General features: G+C 37.7%; 1 protein-coding gene across 2 annotated transcripts in view; it reads right to left on the bottom strand.

Moving 5' to 3' along the window:
* Nalcn (sodium leak channel, non-selective) overlaps window positions 1–23,383 on the bottom strand; it is a 288,482-nt gene that overhangs the window by 228,072 nt on the left and 37,027 nt on the right. For both annotated transcript variants that reach the window (XM_076872192.1, XM_076872191.1), the window contains exon 6: window positions 20,768–20,922. In XM_076872192.1, coding sequence (XP_076728307.1) covers window positions 20,768–20,922 — 155 coding nt within the window. The remainder of the gene's footprint in view (window positions 1–20,767; window positions 20,923–23,383) is intronic.

Below are 23,383 nucleotides of genomic sequence, written 5' to 3' on the forward strand. Positions count from 1 at the left end.
CACCAAAGTCAAATTTTGTCTTGAGGAGTTCAAATGACTTTCTATTACGTCCTGAAATTGTTTAGTCAAACATTTAAAAAAGTTATCCTAGATCTTTAAACTTTATTTCTACTTGTTTTATTTTAAAATCAAAATGTTTTTTATGGAAGCACAACTGTTGGCATAAATAATGATGCTTGTTATGAATGATCTTTATAAGCAAGGACATACTAGGGACAATTTTATGAGATGCAGGCAAGTACTTCTGATCATGAGCTAGATATCCTGTTGGACAAACTGACTTTCCAAAGTACAGATGACAAATGAGTACCAGGGCCCCTGTCCAGAGAGCTGAATTCCCACTGTAGTGTCACTGGTCTGAACCCAAATGTTGTGGTCCTAACCTGCTGTATCCCATGAACCTCATTACTGGGCTCTCTCCATTCCTCCAGCAACCCCTCCTGCCTGTCATTCTTGGTCCCCTTAGCTTGCTTGTCTCTGTGCCTGACTCAATAATGCTTGGAGGGCTGGTTTGATTCAATGTTCAGGTCCTCCAGACCAGAGTTATACTTACAGAAGATGAAACCTTTTGCTCAAAATCATGAAATACTCAGAAAATACATTACCTTCTGAATCCAAGAGATTTTATCATGTTCAAAATATGAAATATTCTACATTATGTTTAATTTCATTTTTTGGAAAACTTGTAAACCATGATTTCAAAATGATTCTTTTGGTTATGCATTTTAATATTTTCAAACAATCCTGGAATGCAGGTGTTTTACTTTTCTAATGAGATAAGTATTTTAGATCAAGAAGTCATATGTATTATACATAGTTATTTATATATGTCATATATATATACACACAACAAACATACTTTTTAATTTTCCAGGGTACAGGTAGAAAAAGGATTTTTTTGTATATATAATGAGCAAACAAGGCTGGATTTGGATGACTCTTAAAACACAGACTCTAATATCAGGAAATACATGAAATTAGTTTTATTTATATATGAAATTAAGAGCTCATTGCTGTGAAAATTTACCAACATAAAATTTCTTATTTCTTAAAAGTAGTTGGTATTTTCCCTCAGCATCATTTTGCAGTGAGCAGTTTTCTTTTGAAATCAATTTCAAACACACAATCCTTACATCCAACTTCTTTTTATGTTTCCCACAATAGTGACTGGCTCCTGTTCTTTACACCCATCTCACTTCTCACTGCTGTGTGAGAAAAATACTTTTTGGCACCCCAATGCATTTGATTTTCCATCTTTTCCTCCCTGTGAGAACAGTGCGTGTACTGTGCCTCTTTAGTGTACTCAAATCTACCTTCAAGCATTCCACTTACCACAGTAACAAAGCAAGTCTTGAATGTATGTGATAGATTCCCAGACAGCAAGGGGTTTAGAAAACCTTCCCAGTTTCCTCAAATTGCAACTTTCGAAAATTAATAAAAAGTGAGGAAATTACAAGTTCTTAGCATGCTAAAATAAAAATATAAGCGAAAACCTCTGTCAGTGAGGTTTGATTTTAGGTTAAGGTTGGTATTTCTCCCCCCTGCTTTTCTATTTTAGAAGGAAAATCAAAAATTCTGGGACATTTTCTATGCTGAAACCATTTAGTTTTTAGCTTTATATCTTTAGACACTTGAGATGCTCAATAATGTGACAAAGTGGAGTTCTTGCTGTGTGCTATTATTCCCAGTGCCATATAAAGTTCATTTTTTTTTATAAAAGAATATTAGGGCGGGGAAGAAAAAAGGCCCTATTTTTGTATCCCATTAGATGGCTTACTGCCTTTCAAGACACCAGTTAGAAGGAATGGCCCATTACCACTCCTTCCGGTTCTTGGAATCTGTCCCAAAAAGGCTCTTTGTTAGTGCCTGCAGTCAGCTTTTAGAGCACCATCCTTGCTTCTGACAGATGCCCATGATGAACTTTCCCATTATGAGTTTTGTTTCCTGTTCTTGGAATGGAGGCAGCTATCAAGTCTGCTTCTTAGGACAGCCACTTCTTCTTTTGATTCTAATACCTTCTTAACCCAATCCCTTGACACACATCTTTTCTCCCAGGGTTGATACTTGATACTTTCCCAGAGTTAGGAGAGAGGACCAAGAGATTTGCCTCTCCACACAGCAACACTGTTGATTGCTCCATCATGATGTGAGTGGAGCACCATCTGATAGTGACGATGATGTGACAGAGTCAGTCTTGATTCTGCACCATCCTTCATCTATGAAACACATACTCTCTCCTTTCCTTTTTTCCCCATGAGCCAAATCCTTAATTAGAACACAGCTCTACTTAGAATCCTACATTTAATTCTTAAGTTCTAGGCTTCTAGCATTTTATCTTTGGTTAGGTAAGTCAAAATACCACAACTTCCACCAATGGCACACACAAGTCAAATATGTGGAACATACTTGATAAGACACACCACGTGGGAAGAGAACTGGCTGAGCAGGTGAACCAGCAACTCACAGGTTAAAACAACAATAACAACAAAAGATTGGCTATTAAACAGGAAAAGTACTTAACTTGATTGTAACCTCATTAGTCACTAAAAAGATATAGAAATACCTTTTGTGCCCATTTGACTGGCTAAAACTTAAAAATTTGATCACATCAAATACTGACATGCTGAAAGGTAAAATCAGAGGCAATACTAGGAGTCTGTGTCAGAAATTTCCAAGTATCTGATAAAAATTTAAAATATGTGCACATAGCACTTCCAGGTGTCTGCTATAGAGCCCTGTCCACGCATTGCCCAGGAGACTCAGGCAAGACTATTGAATACTCCAGTGTCAGCAATCACTCACAAGAAAAAGATGTCCATTGGCTGTAGAATAACTAAACAAAATGTGTGATGGTCATAGTCAAACTACATGCAGTAGATGCATATTTATTCATATGAATGATGTGAACAACACCCCACATATTCTGTGTAAATACACACATATACCCATATGAGTTTGAAAGTCTGAAAGGATTGAATACAAAAAAAAAAAAAAGGATTGAACATAAAAATGCTATCTTGGAGACACTGGAGAGAGGACCAAAACTAGAGGTAGTTATGAAAAAAGACTGCTGTTTTGAGTGTTAAAGAAGAAAATGAAATTTATTTCTTAAGTAACTGAGGTTTTTGGGGGGTGGAATGGGGAACCAGGGATTGAACACAAGGGTGCTTAATCACTGAGCCACATCCATAGCCCTTTTTATTTTTATAAGTCAAAGGCATAAAAAATACAATATTCATTTTAGGTGAAAATTATCAGGGAAAACTACATGTTGATCAAATTTTTCCATTTAATTCAACATCTAAATGCCATTACCTTTGTATTCATCAACTTGATCTAGCTTCACAGAGTATGTTGTATATGCCTATGCCAGTGCATAATTCATGTGAACATGGGGAATTCTCATAAATGGGAATACAAGTCCATGACTTTAGTTCTCAGTGTGCAAATCAATTAACAATGCACATGCACACATTTGAGAAACAAAAGCAAGGTAAATGATACCAACGTGTGAATGATGCTGTGAAAATCATTTGGTAGAGCACAATGAACATTTTAATATGTAATATATAAATGCTAGGGTAGGTAGTACAAACTCCAGCTTCAGAATAAAGGTTCTTAAAGTCAATTCTCAAAGAACAGTAATTCAAAAAATATCTTAAGTTCTTTAATATGGAATCTTAAATAGAATGTCAAACAAATCATCTTAATGTTTGATGTACTTTTATTTGAAGACTAATATGTCTTAGCTGAAGGTTAGCATTAATGATCTCATATATTTAATTTCATTCCTAACTTCTATCATTCATGATTTATGCAAAGACCATTTATTTAAACTGCTACAAAACTGCTAAAGATAATTTAGATTATTTTGTTGAAAAAGCCTTTAAAAATTCTAAAAACATATTCCAAATAATAATCATGACTAGCTATTTTTATTAACAGTTTTTATTGTGCAATGATTCCTTGATTTTATTTCATGAATAAAAGAGTTTACTATTAATTATATCACTATATCAAAAAGGCAACATACAATTAATTTGGAGTAGTAGGAAGTAACTTATAAATAATGAACTTGCCACAATTTTGACAGATGACAAGGCTCAAATAACTCGTAATTACAGGCCTTAGTCATTTGTCTTAACTAGAATAAATTTCTCTCTGTATCAAAATTTGCCAAACAAATTACAAATTTAATTGCATAATCTGTTGCCTTTACTAGCCAATCTGTACTCAATCCTCCATGAGAACAGCATAATACAACTTTGCTAATTCAGCAAAAGTACAATATGTTCTTGGATTCTATTTCCATAGGCCATCCCTTATAATTCCATCTTTTTCAAAGTTCATTTTTAAGATTGCATTTCCTCAGTGAATTAAAATTGTTTTAAAATCAGTTAATTATATTTTTAAAGAAATAATTCAAAGTGCCGAACATAAAGCCTTGACTGTAACTCTTATCTTCTACCTGAGGATCAACACTGTGAACTCATTGTTGGCTAGAATTCCTAAACCATAAAAACTGAGGTTTTATAATGGAATCTGGCAGGGAAAGAAAAATGTCTCCTAACTTTCCATGAGTTCGGTAGGGACAGACATGGGCGTATCGCGCAATGGAGTCTCCTGCAGTCTCTGTCCTGGGATGCTGATGTTGGGGGCCAGCTAAAGGCTAGAGTTGGTAAGCTACTGCATTTCCCTCATTTCTATCAGCTTGCTCTTCCTTTTCATTGTAGATTGGTAAAGGAGTTGCCAAATCTCCTCTGTGGTACATAGGCACATATCTGCACTGAAAAGATTAAACATTCCATCCCCTTAAACCAAGGGAAGTGAAATAATTTCATACAATATTAAGTTTTGGGAAATGTACATTATCAAAATAACTCTATTATATTGTGCAACCAGAGGTCAAAATGTTACTATCACCAGGTGTGGTGGTGCATGCCTGTAATTCTAGTGGCTTGAGAGGCTGAGGCAGGAGGAAACCAAGTTTGAAGCCAGCCTCATCAATTTAGCAAGGCCCTAAGCAATTAAGTGAAACTGTTTTAGTCAGCTTTTTCACCACTGTGACTAAAAGATCTGACCAGTACAATTTTAGGAAGAAAAGTTTATTTAAGGGCTCATAGATTCGAGGTCTTAGAGAGCTGGCTGTATTCCTCCGGGCTCAGGGTGAGGCTGAACATCATGGTAGAAGAGTGTGGTGAAGGGAAGCAGCCCACATGATGATCAGGAAACAGAAAGGGAGCTCCACCTGCCAGAACAAATATATACCCCAAAGCTAGGCCCCAATTCCCACCTCCAGCCACTCCCTACCACTTCATCCACCGCTCAATTAATCCAATCAGATGTCCGATTCGCTGATTGGATTAAGACTCTTGGCAACCTGATCTTTTCTCCTGTGAACCTTCTTGCATTGTTTCACATATGAACTTTTGGGGGACCCCTCACCTACAAACCATACAGAGACCCTGCTCAAAATCCAAAATTAAAAGGGTGGAATTTGGGTAAAGTACCTCTGGGCTTAATTCCCACTACCTATTAAATTAAAAGTTACTATTAAGAATAAAGTGGCTCACAGGCTGCATGCTTCTGTAACTTGAGGTTGTCATCAGTTTATATAATTTGAATATTCACAACACATCTCAACTGGTTGGCAGACGAATAAATGATAAAATACAGAACTCATACGGTTGTGCAATAAGATTTCAACTCTGATAAGAGTAAAAATAATAATATCAATGAGTAATACTTTAGTGGACTTCTCTTTTTCAAAAAAATCCTAATATTGGTAATGCCAGAATTTAAATTTTTTATCAGATTATTAATACATACATTTAAAATATATTTTGCTCCCTGAAAACTTTTCTATTGTTATTTTTTGACAACTGTCATTATGTTTGCTATCCGTTTTCATCAAGGACTAACTTTCTGAACAGGCCAGTTCTTTCTTTGGCCACACTAAAACCTCACCTGTCTGTCCACATCTTTTAAGTAGCTGCATTCATCAATCTGGAATACCATCCTACCAAAAAGCATGCATCTTCCACATATAAGAGTACAGAACACCGGTTAAATTAGCAAATTGGTTGATTTAATGAAATAGATAAGGTTGGCCAAGGGCACTTTCATTTGCTCTGCCACTCTGGACTGGAGGAGCTACACACTGCAGGCTGCCTTGTCTATTAAGTTCGTCCCCCTAGGTGAAAGTTCCTCTCTTGGGCTTTGCACATTGCAATCACTGAATAAATGTGGATTTTTCTTCCTATCATACAATAGTGAATAGTCACTGTACTCACAATTAATTCATAAGTCTTCTTGAATTTTGACCCCTACACACAATAGCCAGCCGCTGCCCCTTGATCCTGTACTGTCTGCCACCAGGACTTCCCCTCTAGGTTCCATTTCAGCAGCCCAGGGCCCTCTCCACCCCCTGTGGGGCTCTGGGGCTCATTCCCACCAGCTGCTCCTGTTCTTTGTCTCCTCCAGCCAGTGGTCCTGCTTTCTTAGGGCTGATTTTCTTCTTAGCCTTTGCAGACAAACCACAGACAGCTGCAAGCTAATTAGCCTCTCCAGGTGTCTCCCTTAGGTTAAAATGTGGCATGGCAGGGACACAAAATGGGAAGAATATGTAAGGAGTGTCATCCATTATTTTGACTCAATTTCTGTTTCTGCTGACCTCATTTTCCAGAGCTTCCTGAGTTAGCTCACCATGAGCAACAATTAGCACAAGACACTCCTTTCAATACAATACAGAGGAGAAATCGGTGTAGGATCAGAAACTTGCTCAAGAGTATAATCATGCTCTTATGATACCTAAATTATCTGCTTTTAAAATCATAGTTTAGATTTTATTTTACTTTTTGTTTTCATCTACAAGCTTTTGTAAATATGAATATTTTATTTCTTGAAATCTGGCACATTTTAAGCTTGTCAAATAAATAAATAAATACACAGAGTTCCAAAGCTTGAAACATGTTATTCCTTAAAAGGAAACTGACTTCTGAGTAAGACTGAATTTTTAATTGGATGAAAATACAATGTTGTCCATTTCTGGCTCTGTATTAGCATTTCACTTGTTCCTCATAGAGCTAGTGCCTTATATAAAACAGGTTCTCTGTAAATATTTACAAATGAATGAGTAGTTAATGAATGAACTTATTTGCAACTTACAGTCTTGCCTTAAAACATTGCATGCAGGAGGCTCTGGGATTGATCCCCAGCACTGCAGAAAATAAATAAAAGAAAGTATGGACCTAGAAGTACTTCCTTCTTTTACTGTAGTTTAGGGGTTTGCTACCTTTTCTTAAAGGGCCACATGGCGAATATTTTAGACTTTGTGAACCTTGGGGTTTCTGGGGGAGCTATGGTACTCTGCCATTGTTGGAGGAAGGCAGTCACACACCTTGTGTAAACACCAGGGCAGGAGGTTGGAACAAACTTCATTTATAAATGATCATAAGCAGGATCTCAGCGACTGCCGTGTTTGCTGCCTGCAACATGACCTCTTCAGATGCCCTGCGAGGACATATCCCTGCTCAAAAATGGCCTTACTGGCTGCATCTCAAAATGGTGCTGGAAATAGTTAAATATTCTTCAAAATTTTATTCCCAATGACAGGGTGCATGGCAAAACTCAACTCAAAATGGATAAATGACCTTGGCATTAGGCCAGAGACCCTGCACCTACTAGAAGAAAAAGTAGACCCAACTCTCCATCATGTCAGCTTAGTAACTGAATTCCTTAACAAGACCCTTAAAGCACAAGAAGTAATATCAAGAATCAATAAATGGGATGGTATTAAACTCAAAAACTTCTTCACAACAAAGGAAAAAATTAGGAACGTGAACAGAGAACCTACAGAATGGGAGAAAATATTTGCCACCTGCACCTCAGATAGAGTTTTAATCTCCCAGATATATATAAAGAACTCAGAAAATTTAACACAAAAAAACCCTCCTAAATAACCCACTTAATAAATGGGCAAAGGAACTGAACAGACACTTCACAGAAGAAGAAATATGCTTGGTCAATAAATATATGAAAAAATATTCAATATCTCTAGCAATTAGAGAAATGCAAATTAAAACCACACTGAGAATATACCACTTACTCCACTCAGAATGGCAATTATTAAGAATACAAGTAACAATAAATGTTGGCAGTGATGTGGGGAAAAAGGTACACTCATCATTGCTGGTGGGGCTGCAAATTGATGCAACCACTCTGGAATGCAGTAAGAAAATTCCTCAGGAAACCTGGAATAGAACCACCATTTGATCTAGTTATCCCACGCCTTGATATATACACAAAGGACTTAAAAAATTTTCGTATCATAGTGACTCAGCCACATCAATATTTTTAGCAGCTCAATTCACAATAGCTAAGCTATGCAACCAACCTAGGTGCCCTTCAGCAGATGATGGATAAAGAAAATATGGTATATATGCACAATGGAATATTACTCAGCCATAAGAAGAAATGGAATGATGGCATTTGCTTGTAAATTGATGGAACTGGAGACTATCATGCTAAGTGAAATAAGCCAATCCCAAAAAACAAGGGTCAAATGTTCTCTCTGATATGTGGATGCTAGCATACAAAAAGGGGCTGGGGGAAATAGTAATTACTGGATTAGACAAAGGGGAATGAAGGGAAGGTAGAAGAGAGGGGAAGAGGAAAGACAGCCTAAAATGAATCAGACATAACATTCCTATATTCACATATGAATACACGACCAGAGAACGCCACATCATGTACAACCACAATAATATAAAGTTATATTCCATGTATGTAGAATATGTCATAGTACATTCTACTTTCATGTATAACTAAAAAGTACAATTTTTTAAAAAATGTGCACAGAAAAGAGAACACACCAGTAAATACAGCATATACTAGCAGAGTGAAATGTGCATGTGCCTTAAAATTACATGAGTGCCTTGCCAAGACTCAAAGGATGCCCTGGAAAGAAAGTAGAACAAATAGGTTTGACCCCTATTTCTCCCACTTTCTCTATGTGACCCTATAACTGTTTGCTGTGATTCCTTCATTCATATACTTAATGTTTATATAGCCCATAAAAATGATAATTTTAATCAGTTAAAATTTTGAGAACTTCTTAGATGTGAGGATGAGAATGGTCTAAATCTTCCCATTATCCTCTGAGATATGCACTATCTTTATCTTTATTTTACAAGCTGGAGATATTAAGTACATGTCCAACATCACTCTCCTAGTAAGAGGCAATCTAGGTGCTGAAACTGAATCTTTCTTTTATCTGGACTTGAGCATTTACAGGAACTTACTACTGTAACTCCCATCTTGGAGACACCACGATCAGTCATCATCACAATATCAAAAAGACCTGTCCCTTCCCCTAGGAGCTGCATCCATTCTCCACATCTCAGCCACCAGACCACTGGAATACAGGAAGAAGCATGGCCCTGGGTTGATGTGAGGCCTAGGTGCTGTTTCTTAATGCAGCATCCGCTCCCAAGAACTCCCCACCTGAAAGCCTACTTCAGTTCAGCTCTGATTTGCTGTGAAGATTCGCCATCACCATTAGCTTTTAAATGAAATAATGTATCTCTACATTATTAGACTCAGGAGAGTAAGAATTGCCTAGGGAAACTTATTTGCTGTATGTTCAGGTAATTCTGGATTAGGGCTTTTATTTCATTTTATGTTTTGCTTATTTCCTAAAGCAATTATGTGGAGGATGAAAGTAATTGAATATCTTCCAGAATTAATGTTAAGAAGTTTAAGCACGCCAATTTTAACTCATCAACATTTTTTTCAGTGTTCATAATTGTCATGGCTTATGGGTAGCCTAGTCTCCTTCTCTTATTCTCTCTTGCTTTCTCTCTCTCTGTCTGTCGAAATTTTTTTGTTTTTACACAAAGTAAGTGCTGATATATTGTTTCACCAGATTGAACTGAGGCTGATGTAATGACTCAGTGCCGCAGTCCAGCTGTAGCAAAATAACCGGGGGGTGACGAACAACTTGTGTACATTGATACAGCAGGAATAGGAGCCGTTTATTGTAAGACAACAGAGGTATTTATACATTCCACACAGCTTATCTTAATTAGCATAAACTAGATACAGCAGTCAACCAATAAGGAATCTCCACACTTAATGGCTCCCTGGCTCCACCTCACAAACCACTCCCCCTGGCAAAATGCCAGGTGCCATCCAGATTTGTTTACAGACCTTAACAACTCAGCATCAAAAAATGATATAAATAATCATATTACAATAAAAAACTTGTAAAGTTAAAATTTTAAAAATTATAAAATTCCTGTAAATATTTACTTACTTATCAAGTTATAAGAAATTATGGCAAAGAATTGTAAAGGGCAAAAATTCACTATATACCCATTATATAATACATAATATATAAATATAATTAATAGATATACCAAATAAGGAAAACTGTACCATTACATAAGAACTCTAAAGTCAGAAAAATCAAGAGCTATGGATCGATTTGCTGGATTATGCATATTTAGATACCTCCTTTCTTCATTCTCCCACCCTCTGCCCAACTGATGCAAAGAAACAGACATACAAAAAGGGATAATTATTGCATGGATAAAATAGATCAAAACTATGTGAGCAAAATATATCCAGCAGTCAGAGTTTGAGAAAACAGAACTCTGAGCAGCCACTGAAGCCAAGATGATTCACAAATGACCTGGGGTCCATGTAAACCTCGAGGGTTTTCATTGTCCAGCAGAGAGGAGATGCAACCTCCCAATATAAGTCAGGAGGTAGGTACCTGTGTGTCTGCAAAACTGGGAGCTACAAAAGGGGCTCTGCATTTTACACCAAGACTGGAAGAATCTACCTTCCAAGTCAAGGGAGTAGATAGTTGCTTGACTTCCATGTTTGCCGTAAGTGGCAAGAGTCTCCTGACAGAAACCAGAACCCCAATCTTGGGCCAACTGAAGTATGTCATCCAAATGTACCCTGCCCTTTACAATTAAATTAATTTAAGGACTCTACCCTCTCAAGCCACAAAATGAACAGGAGGACTGTTCCAGAATGATTGATATCAGGAAATTGTAGCAAAACAAAACGGGAGATAATTCAGGCCAGGGGCCCCCTGAAAGAAACCTTTATTGAAAACAAGCTCACAACCAAATACTATAACCCACAAAAGGAAGTTAAAGCAAGAATAAAGGAGAATTAGAAGACATGGAAGGATCTGGAAGAAATCCTAAAATGAACATGTGTAGAGCGCTTAATGTGATAAAAGAAGATCAAAAAGAAAATTGCAAAAACAGAAGGATTTTAAAGACGAAAGAAAACACAGATTCAAAATAAAACTAAGTAAAAATTCTAGATAGGAAAATTAAGCATGTTGGCATTAAAGATCTAATGAGTAAGTTGAATCACTGACTAGGTAACACCAAGGCAGAAAAATAAGAGTATAGGAGAAGTTAAGCAAAGAAATATGCAAACAACTTTGAGAGGCCTGAAAAATAGTCCAAGATTTCCAGACATCTAATAAGATGTCCAGAGGACAAACTGAAGATAGAAGGAAGTGAGAAAGCAAGAATGAAAGGCATCAGAACAGAACAAGGTTTAACAGATATCAAACCAGTGTTCTAGAAAACAAAGAATAATTAAGAGATGAGACTTGAGAAAATAACATATACAAGTCATCTGGAATTGAAGAAAGGCGTGGATCTCTTATACAAAGAATGAGTCCCTAGTGAATAAAAACATAGAAGATCCATACTTACACTTACTATAGTAAATCATAACACAGCAAAGACAAGGGTAAATCATTAATACTACCATTGCACGGGAAAGGATGGGACAGATGTGTCTATAAAAAGGGGGAAAAAAAGAAAGCACTCCACTTTGACTCATGGACAGAATGATACTGGCAACAACAGATTCCAGAATACAATGGAATAATTTTTTAAAATTTTAGAAAAATAAATATAACTGAGAGTGTTATACTCATTTGAGCTATTGATAAAATGATAAGATGAATTAAAAACCTTTGTAGAAAAGGGCTTAGGAAGCATGGGGACTTGACCAGGAACAAAAGGAGGACAGTATGCTTGATCCATCTTTATAGACGCTACTCACCGAAAGCTAAAGTAAAAATGTCATTCTCAAAAGAGTGTTTTCCACTGCCGGAACTAATGAAAGCATTTGTCTCAGAGGTTAGGCATGTTTCATAAATGTGAGAAATAAAACATGTCAGAAAAACAGAACTTGTAACACACTGAAGCATTCCAGGTCCACATTAACACACTACTCTTCAAACACTGTTTAAAGGGACACGTGGACACATATTCACACTAATACATGTATCCTTGCATCTGCAGACTGACCATGAGTTAAAGATCTATTTCTTCTGCAATTATCTCACCTTCTTTACCTTAACATCCCCATTTACTTGTATTTATTTCCATCATCTTTTAGTACCTAGACAGAAAAAATATATAATAAATATGAAAACACCTCAATTTTAAACTTACTATGCAAATACCTCTCATAGTTTCTAAAAATCCTTACCTTCTCACAAAAATGTGAATAGATCTCATTTTTGTACTCATTATCTAAAAGTAACTGTGATCAATAATAATCTCTATAGTAGCAAATGTGGTGGTGGTTGCTTTTGTTTTAATGGCAGCACCTAATATATATTAGCCATTTATGATTTATTTGGGGCTGTTTATTTTAGATTTAATTTTGTGTAGCAGGCTTATTTTGGTAGCCTTGGTATGATTTGGAATGTTTCGTATACTTTTCTCTCAAGTGTGGGAGATGAAGGGCAGAGAAGAATAAAGGCCAGTGTCTGCTCAGGTAGATGCCACCTCCTTTGTCACAGCCCCTTGTGGCTCCGGCTGGAAGTATTTTTTCAAAGGCCGGAGAACCTTCCCTCCAGAGAATAGGTTCTGACCCTGCTCAGCAGTTAACTCTAAGTAGGACTTCCAGGAGGAGAGCCAGGACCTGCCCTTCTCTGACCTTTCTTAAGCTGCCCATAAGAGCTGGTGAGGGACTTCCTAAATGAAATATTCCTCCTAATGCCAAGTCGTTAGATGGTGAAACTGACTTACATTCATCAACTGTCTGGGAAATTATGTCCCACTCTCTGCCGTCACCAGCCGAGAACTTTCCTTTGACTGGAGTCCTTACAAGATGATTCACATTTGATTCACATGATTATTCAATTTATCATATGATTATTCAATTTATCACAGAAACCATTTCATTAAGAGTGAACTTAAAGGTTAGACTTGGATTTGAACTTTCTTTAAATTTCCAATCATGAAAATTCTACAGAATGGTGTTTTTAAAAGATAACATATCTCTAGATCATGAGTGACTAGTCCTCAAGTATGTGTTGAGCTCAATGAGAAAAACGATCTCAAAAGATGTACCTGAAGTGCTCCCACTGAGGGCACCTGGAACTATGAGCTAATCAAGAAGACAGAGTAAAACATGAATGTGCACCTGTCCACTCCCCCCCCCACACACACCTACACACACACGCATACACACATGTAGTCATGTGGACCCACTGTAGGACACAAGTGGGTTGAATGTGAACTTTCAGCCACAAGCCTGTCATAGTTCATAGAAGGGACACAAGTATTTCGGGAGTATTTGGTGTATTTGGAAAGCTGGGGGAGTGGGCCTGGAGAGTGGGTCACATGTGGCTGGGAGAAGCAGGAGAGAGACATCCCAGGACCAAGGGGGTGGACATTCAAGAAGAGCATGCACTGCTGGACTGCAGTAGAGGGCAGGATACACATGGACAAAGCTGTCTTTTCCTTTAATATTTATGCACAGCAAAAATGAATACCTTTTGTTTTAAAACTCTCATACAACAAGGGCAAGATTATGAATCCTTCTAATCTTTTTGAAAGGTAAACTGGTACTTATCTATTCTACTAAAAAAGTGTGTATCTTGTGACCCAGAAATTGTTTCCAGGAATCTGTTCTAAAGAATATTCATACATGTGCTCAGGGTGTATATGTGTGTGTTCAGCACAGCATTATTTATTATATAAAAACTGAAAGTCTTTTGACTGTCTCTCAGTAGGAAGAATTAAAAGTATTTATTTTAACCAAGACACTTAAGAAGAGGAAATGAGAAGGAAGGGAAGGGAGGAGAGAGGGGAGGGATTACATATGGCAGAATTTTACTCTCCTTCATTATATCTCATTATTTTCAGTATTTCTTTTATAATCTACAAATATTTAAAAATAATTACAAAATGCTAGATTCTTAGCAACCACTATCTAGTGATTTCTGCGAACAAATATTTACTCTCATGTAGAGTATAAAAAAGCAAAAACAGAAACAAACAACAACCATCACCTTTTCCCCTCAGAAATCCCTGTTGACATCCTCTTTCCTTGTCCAATGAAACACCAGCACCTGTCTTTTCTAATGCATTCAACAGAAACTTCTGACCAGCGCCTCCACACCAGACACTGGCTCTTTCCTTAGTCACATTTGCCATTTCTACCTATAATTCCTCTTGCTTTCTAACATGCTGAATAACATCTGCACATCTAACGTCAGTTTAAGTCAGTTTGTGCAACTGTTTGAGAATATCAAAAAAACCAAAGTCAGCGTCTGTGCACAGTCTGCCTGTGACTTATCCCAGACACAGGCGTAAAACCCCTGTATTTGACTGTTTTCACAACTGTTTCTCTGGTGAAATTTCCTGCTATGTCAGATTTGTCTTGAAGGAATTCCTTCAGAGAGCAAGTATAGAATTCTCAGACAAAAGCGTGAAAACTCTGGGTTGAATTCTGTTGCCCTGTTCTCTCTTCCCTGTGTTTTTAATAAACATTGAGATGAAGCCGAGGGGCAACACTAAACATAAAGATTAATACCGGGAAAACAACCCTTGGGTGCTTTTTCAGAAAGCATCGTAAATCTCAATTACATATTTTACAAATGATTCTTGACTGTGACTTTTTATGCAATGGCAATAAAAATGTACATTCTGTAATAAATCATAGTTATAGATACATAATAACTATCTATTTTGTATTACTTTGTAAAGTTTTCTGTTGTTATCACATACAACAGTATGAAATGTAGTTTAACAACCTTTAAATCTGATGAATCAATTTTTAGTGGCAATATCAAAGTTCAATTTACATCCAATTATGATTGGAATACAAGTGATATTCTTTCATGGTATTTTATGTCCATATTTAATATCAAGCGTAAAAAGAGATAATTATAAAAATAGTACAATGTCAATAAAAATGTATAGGGAGGGATTTTTAAATCTAGCATTCCTTATGTCAAAAACTGAAACATTAGATCTGTGGGGGGATTCATTGTCAGTATTATTTTATTCAAGACAGGGGCAGAGCTGGCCAGCGTAGAAGTCACCATTGATGAAAGTAATCTCTGGCATTTCTCATCGATATTGAATAAGACTGATTTACAGTCCACACAGGGAGCTGATTCCATATCTTATGGTCAATACTACCCAAAGTCAAAGGAGGAAAATCCCATAAAGTAAATAACAGCTAAAATATACAGCATTTCCCCCTTGGAAAAAAAATACTAGTCCCAAACTTCAATATCCATAGCAGCCTTCTTCACAAGTGGCTTGGGACTATCTAGAATCTGAAAGAATCAGTGACTCTTTGATTTTCTGCATTTTCGTGAAAGACCCAATTAATTTTTTTCGGTGCCAGAAAAATTTTACAAAGATTCCAAGTCATCACCTTAAATTTGTATAAGCACCAAAAACTCACATTTTAACTCCTGTGAAGATGACAAGGTGTAGTTTTCCCACTTAATATTTTAATAAGAACACATATAAGGAAAACTTTGTAATTTTTTAAAATTAAGGAGCACTAATAAGGTAAATAGTCTATATGTCACATATCTAAAACAGAAATTAATGAAGGCAAACTTCCAAATTTATTTTGAGTAAAAACTATTGTTTAATTTGTGGTAATTTAGAAAGCAAAATTAAATATTAACACCTTGAAGGGAAGGAGAAAGTAAATTCAAACACTCAGGAGAAATTCACACATGTGGCTACAAATTACATATAGTCCATCCATATGTCTCCTAATGGAATTTTGAATTTAATTCAGATAAGTGTAAACCTGAACAAATTAGCTATGTTTCCTCACTTCCTAAAGACTCTTCCATGTCTCCACCCTATATCTTTGACCACCTGCTTCTGCGTCACAGCAGTGCCTACTCATTTTTGCCTCCAATGTTTCTATCCCTTGCTTTGTAAAACTGCCTTGCCTCTTAGGCACCCTTCATGTCTAGATCCTTACATCCAACTGACATGTACACCACAGTGGGCCCTCCACATCCGTGCTTCCACAGCCGTGGATTCGACCAACTGCACATCAATTTTTTTTTTTTAAATTTCACCTGTACTAAGCATACACAGACTTTTTATTTATCATTCCCTAAACAACACAGTGACCACTCTGTGCAGAGTGCTGACATTAGGGGTTATAAGTAGTGTAAACACGATTATGTATCTGGGAGGATGTACACAGGTCATCCATAAACATGATGCTGTTTTGCAAGAGGCCACTCCATGTAACAACTCTGGGTCACACAGAATGCAGAGGACCAGATCAGGAGCCAGACATCAGCTCCAGAGCGCCTTGGACTGCAGTGAGCCTCTGGCAGGACTGGTTGTTCTTCAACTTCACTCTTGCTCACAACGTTCTCTGGCCCTAAACTTCAGGACAAGAGTCGAAGGCAAAGATGTCTGATGGATCATTGTGCAGAGGACCCAGGTATCTGGTTCCTCATCATAACGAGGTTATGGACCAGCCTTTGCGACAAGTCACTGGAATGGAGCAGGCTCTTCATGGCTGACTTCAGAGATCTTGTGAAGTTTGCAGCCCAGGAGCCTGACGCTCCACAACATGAGGGCGGCAACCTTGGCTCCTGATGTGTCTGGCAAGAGACTGGGCAAATTAATCCTTTTTCTCTCATTCTCCTTGCCTATCAGTTGGGATAACCATACTTAAGGGTTTGAGGATTCAAAACACAATGAAGGGAAAGCCTTTTGCCAGCTGCCGGTTACGTAACAAGCAATCCATACATGATAGCGGTGGTTGTCATAAGTAATGATAGTAATTGCAAAAATGAAGACTGTCCATTAGACAATTAGTCACTGTCACAACACAGAGCTTATCATTTCCTGGCTTTATCTTTGATTATTATATTTAAATAATAGGGAATTGGTCAACTCTATAGAGCACACATGCTATAAAAAGCATGTATTATTTAAATGTCATTTCTATTAGCTATTTCCCAGTGTCCTGACTTATAGTTTGCTTGTTTATGAGCTTCCTCTGATATAATTTGTTTTGGTTGGGTTTAATTTATTCTGGGTGTTTTAAAACTGGACTCTTTCATTCTTATGATTCAAAACACTAGTCAAAAAAATGTCTGATGTTTATTTACTTTCTGAGTGGCTCTTCAGGATGAGTTTTATCATCAAATAACCTTCAGCAGGTTGTTTAATCCAAACTGAATGTGTTTTGTTTTTTATCTTACGATACAATTTGTAGAAAATTCACACCACTTGCATTCAACTGTTGTACCAAATGTCTTACTTTCTTCAGAAAGCTCATGACAAGCAAATCACAGTGTTTGCTGTGAGCTTGTTCCCATGTATGACAGATCTAATGCACATCACCTGGACAGTGGTCATGTCCACCAGAAACTCCCCAAAGGTAAGTGATGCTACCAAAGCAAGAGTGAAACTGCCTCGCAAATCATCTTTGAACTTCTTCATTAACACTGATGTGAACTGGAATAAGGTGTGGTGGAGATGGCCACCAATGCGGGAGTCTGCACATCAAGAGAGGTGCTATGGCCCTGCCTCTGCCCAGAGCGCCTGCCTGTGCTCACCTCAGTGCTCAGTGTCCCCACCTGCAGAACACAGCGCCAAGAATCTACCTTCCAGAACGCTGGTCGTCAACTAGAATTGAGTGAGATGTGGAGACAGTCAACAGAGATAGGAGCAAGCTTCAAACACCTCTGCTTTGCCCCCTCTGGAAGATCCTGAACCTGAGAAGCCAGGACTGCAAACCACAGGGAACTTCACCATCGGACACTGGTGTGCTCATCTGAGGCTTCTGCGTGTCTTCTGACGTGTTCTCCTCAGGTAACACATTCATCCGCCCCTGTTTCGCCAGCTCCTTCAGTCATTGGCACACCATGTGTCTGCACCTTTCTGAGTGTGGCTTTCCAGCAACTTCTCAGAGCAACCCTACAAGCAAGTCTGTCACACACCCCATTTGACAGATGGGGAAATTAAGGCAATTCCTTTCAGCGTCACTGATTTAGCATATGGCAGATCCTTGACCAATCTCCAGAGCCATTCCTTTGAGTTACGTCAGGCAAACTCTACCACAAAGGCGTCAAAGGAGTCTCCTGCTTATATCAACATTGAGTACGCTGCAGTGAGTAGCATACATCCACCCAGACGTTAGAGAATAACTATTTTAAATTCAACTGCACCCATAAAGCATGGGTCACATATGTCAATAAAATAATTTCTTGTCCTCATTTTGTGGGATACATTGTCTTTTCTTTCTAAAAGAATTTTAAAAATAATTTCTTATTTTTAAATAAGTAAAATTCTTTTACTGCAGCAGTTTAAGTATCTGCTGAGATATATAATCTCAGGAAGAAGGTATCCATTTCAATCTAAACTGTAGTGACCACTTAGACATTTTTTCATTATGGTACAAAGTCACATTTCATTCTCATACAATGTCATGCAATGATGATGAATTTAATCATCTTCTGAGAAAAACAAGCAAACAGACTCCATGAAGCTTACATAGAAAAGAAGGTCATGAGGACTAGTGAGCATTACCAAGAAAAAACAGACAGAATTTGGGAAAAATAACAACCAGAAAACAACTTCATTTTCTATTGTGGCTCCACTTTCTAAGACAGGACTGGTTATGATGAATTCAAAAGACACACTTTGTTCAGACCATGAGTAAATATTTACAGAGGGCTCCCTATGAGCCAGGGATTGCATGAGGCCTTGGAGACATGAAGATAAAAAGATGCAACTTCCTGTTTTCAAAGAGCTTAAATCTTTGAGAGATAAATGTGCAAATCCACAGCCCCATTACAGTAAGATAACTGCTTGAGTGGGAGCTGGTGGCCCCCAGGGCAATTCCCTGCTGGAAATGGTCCTCTCAAGCCGATTCTCTTTATGAGAAAACTTCCTCTCTCAAAGGGAGACTAAATGTATTCTTTATTAATGGAATGTAAGCCACAGTGAAGGAAGATGAATCAACTTGAATGTAACTTAGCATTTCAAGTTTAGGCACTATGACTGCATTTAAAATGGTCAGGGTATGATTTGCTTTAGCAATATGAATTTAAAGGATGAAAGGGGGACTTTTTGCAAAGAGGGATTTTTTAACAAGAACAGTTGAGCTCTTGAATGTTGGCCAGTCTTCATAGAAGATGGAGGTGCACCCAATGAACCTCTGAAAGAATGAGCTGCAGACCTGCATTCTAGTCCTGCCCAGGGTGGGGTTGCTGGGCTGGTTCCAAGCAGCTACCCCATTTATGTGTCTCATCTCCCATTCCACACAACCTATTTGAATTTTTCAGCCCATGTTCAATACTGTATTCTGTTATGAAAGCTGCAACTTTGTAGTTCAGTACATAAATCAGGAAAGTAACCCCAATCAATAAAATTCTGCTTCCTTGCTCAGACTCTCTTGCAACATCCTGGCACTCTGATGGACTGGAGGCCAGGGCAGGAGTCTGTTCAGCAGCCATTGGTTCTGATGTCAGAAGGTCTTATGGCTAGGTTTGCAGGAGGCCTCCCAGGGTTGACAGGGGCTGATGCTCACTCCTGGCTACAGAACCTCCCATAGTTCAGTTGCCCACTGAGGTGTGAACCACATCAAAAGTCAAGAAATCAGTCTGGCTTCCAAAAGAGCATAACCACTATCCTGCTATATAAAGATTTGTCTCTTAGGACATGAGTTAAAGTATCTAGAACTCTCTTAAATGCACCCAGGGCCTTGACATTTTAAAGAATAATAAGTTTGTGAAAAGTAATTTCAGCAACAATTCTCAAAGTATAACATAACTTGTTTAGAATTTCATGGTTTTTGCTTTAATAATGCAATCCATGCAAGTTAGATGGAAGTGAAATAAATACAGTAACGTGGAAGGAGCTGATTTCTTTCACTATGCATGTAAGGGCACATTTCAGGACTTAATCAAACAAGGCAATAAGAAATGTATACATCTGGCACATCACAATCATGTAGAAGCCTTCCCCATATAAAGCTGATGCATCTTCATTAGGTATTTCATTAGCTGTTTTCCTTTCCAGAGAATTTTTTAGCTCTCCACACTCATAAATGCCTAATATTACAGGTTTTTAAGACTTACCGTGCTAACTAGGGTGGAGTTACAGGAGAACAGAAATCAAGTCTTGTTATCTTTGAGTTAACAACTCTGAACCTTATTCAATGAACACATATTTTTAAGTGCTATGATTAATAATCAAAACAGCCTAAAGTGAAAGATTTTTAACTCTATACAGACACTGTTGAATATACAAACACTTTGTCAGTTGTAGACTATCTTATGATATGGGCATAGATTAAAATTTGCGTTTGCATTTATTTTATACTATAGCCAGCTACAACATGAAATATCAGTGATAAAATTACTTTCCATTTCATAAGCATCACAAAATAGAAACTGAAAATGTGTTTTATCAGTAAAACAGACCTATCTCGTTAAAGCCACTGTAGCCCAGCTCTTGCCTGCTAAGTCCCAGATCTTCGAGGTCCATGCATTTAAATCCAGGTGGGCACTGGTAGCCTTCTTCTAGCTCTGGTGAGCAGTGTGTATCTGGGATAGCTAAGCTATTCCAGGTTACATTCCTGTGAATGACACACCAAAGTGTTAGAAATTTTGACAATTTCTGTTGATTAAAAAGGAATGACATAATCATCTTCATGAATAACTGCTGTATAGGGGCACAGATTTAAGATTTATGATTCATGAATGATATTTGGAACTTAATGCCATATCAAACATTCTCAAATGATACTTGATTAATTCTGATAATAGTTCCTTAGAGGAATATTGCTGTAACTGCTTTTGCCATTATAGAATAAAATCCAGATAAGCAAAGAAACAATTTTTTTCCCATAGATTTGCATAGAAGAGATATGTATGGGCTGCTAACTTGTCTGGAGATTTCTTGTTATTCACAAAATCCTTGTCCTGCTGTTGGCACAAATGTTACTTCTCCGCTTCTGATCAGCATTAGGTGATCACGGTCATTTACTGTATGGCACAAATCCTGGATTTTATAAATGACACTTAGCCATCTGCTGTGTTCACAGATGTTCAGTTTAGAAAGAAAATCAGTCTACAAAAAGAAAAATTGAAAGAACTGAAGGTCTTGCCTTGGAAAGACAGAGATGAGGAGGTGATTTGGTGATGGCTTTGGGAATGATGGTCATTTAGGTGGAGGTGACAAAAACCCTTCTCTGTCTTTATGGACAGACTGAGGATTAAGCTGATGTAGAAGGATTAAATAGGCAATGACTTTCTTGCTAGCAAGCAAGCTCACCCCACAAGTGTAGACTGTGGAATCTCGTTTCCTATTGAACTTATAAACAGGCCCATTGCTGCTGAGACCATCCACATGGACTATGCAGAGTGTAAAGCTGGACTAGACAGTTTCACAAGCTTCTAACCCCATGACATCAATGTTTCTAGGAATTTCCTAAGTTCCTTCAGCTTATGAACAAATTGAGGCTGACTTGCTGGGTGACATGTTCTTTTCTTTAATACCTTTCCACATTCAAGTAGCTACTCCCTTCTCCATATTGAACACACCCTCTAGAGTCTCATAACAAGCTGTGCAATCCCATATATATTTGATACACAAATACACATGGCTTTACACACACACACACACACACACACACACACACACACACACACTCACCATGCCTGCTGATACCTTACCCAGGACTCAGACATACACAAAGCTCTACAAGCCTTACCCTCAGTTCAGAGACCACATTCATGTTCCTTCAGAGTTTTGCCTTCTTTTAGCTGCAAACCCACTAATTTGTCCACACTTCCAGGGAATAAGTGATTTAACCATTGCTACTTCTAATTACTCTTTAAGCTGACCCTTTGGACCCCACATGCAAAACCAAAGGTAAGACTCCAACTATAGACATTATCACTTGGGCGGGTCAGAAAGATAAGATTTTAGGCAGGCACCTCATTTATGCTCCTCAGTTCCCATTCTTCATGTAGGTCAAATGACCCCTCTTTGCCTTCTTCTAATCTGAGGCTCTTTCAGCTTTGGCACCAATAACACTAGAGCAAAATGGCAACCACACTCCCGAGCACTGGGTGAGGCTTGCTGGGTTCAACTCCAGCTCTGTATTTATTGACTGTGTGACTTGAATAGTTCCTAATTCCTAAACTCAGTTTCCTCCTCTGTAAAGCAGGAAAGTACCATAACTGAAAGCAAATTTAAGATACAGGGAAGATCAGTAGAGCAGAAGCAAGGGAATGAGAGGGAAGGAAGGGGAAAGAAATATGAAGTGACTCTAAAAGAACCCGTGTTGTATACATATATAAAGGTACCAAAGGAAATATCTCCTTTGTGTATATGTAGATAGTACTAATCAAAAATAAGTGAATAAGGTGTGAAAGGAAGACCAGCAGAGTAGAGAAGAGAGAAAAGGGGGAGGAAGGAGTGGAGGAAAGAAGCAGGAATGGGGATTGAAGTAAATTCCTTGTTTGTATAATTATGTCAAAAGGAATCCAGATATTATATATACATATAATGCTCTAATAAAAAATATAGGCAAAGTTACGAGAGGGTTAAATAAAATAAGCCAAGTAATGTGCATGTATAAAAACTATCATTTTTCAAGTAACCAAATAAATGTTATTATGAATGCTTAATTTTTATAATATATTGTAGCATTAATCAGGCATGCAAAAGCACAACAGTCATGGATGATCCAAGAAACAGAGAAGATACTTTGTTGGCATATGATATTGAGGAAGGCAAGGTGAGGTTCAGAGAGGGAAAATGGACTACACTATCAAAATTAATTTGTTAAAATTTTCAGTATTTTTAAATGAACAGGACCAATATTCTAGATAGCATTCTATCTACATAGATTGTTGGACTCTAGTGCCAGTCTGCCTGGGCATGAATTCTGGCCCAGCCCCTTACTACATGTGTGACTTAATCTGTCTGTCCCTCAGCTTCTTCATCTACCTGTAAGATGGTCGGAAGATACCTACCTCATAGGACTTGGGTTGAAGTGTAATGATTTTTGCTTATACAGACACACAGTG

The sequence above is a fragment of the Callospermophilus lateralis genome, chromosome 12 (genome assembly GCF_048772815.1).
Source record: "Callospermophilus lateralis isolate mCalLat2 chromosome 12, mCalLat2.hap1, whole genome shotgun sequence".
NCBI lineage: Eukaryota > Metazoa > Chordata > Mammalia > Rodentia > Sciuridae > Callospermophilus > Callospermophilus lateralis.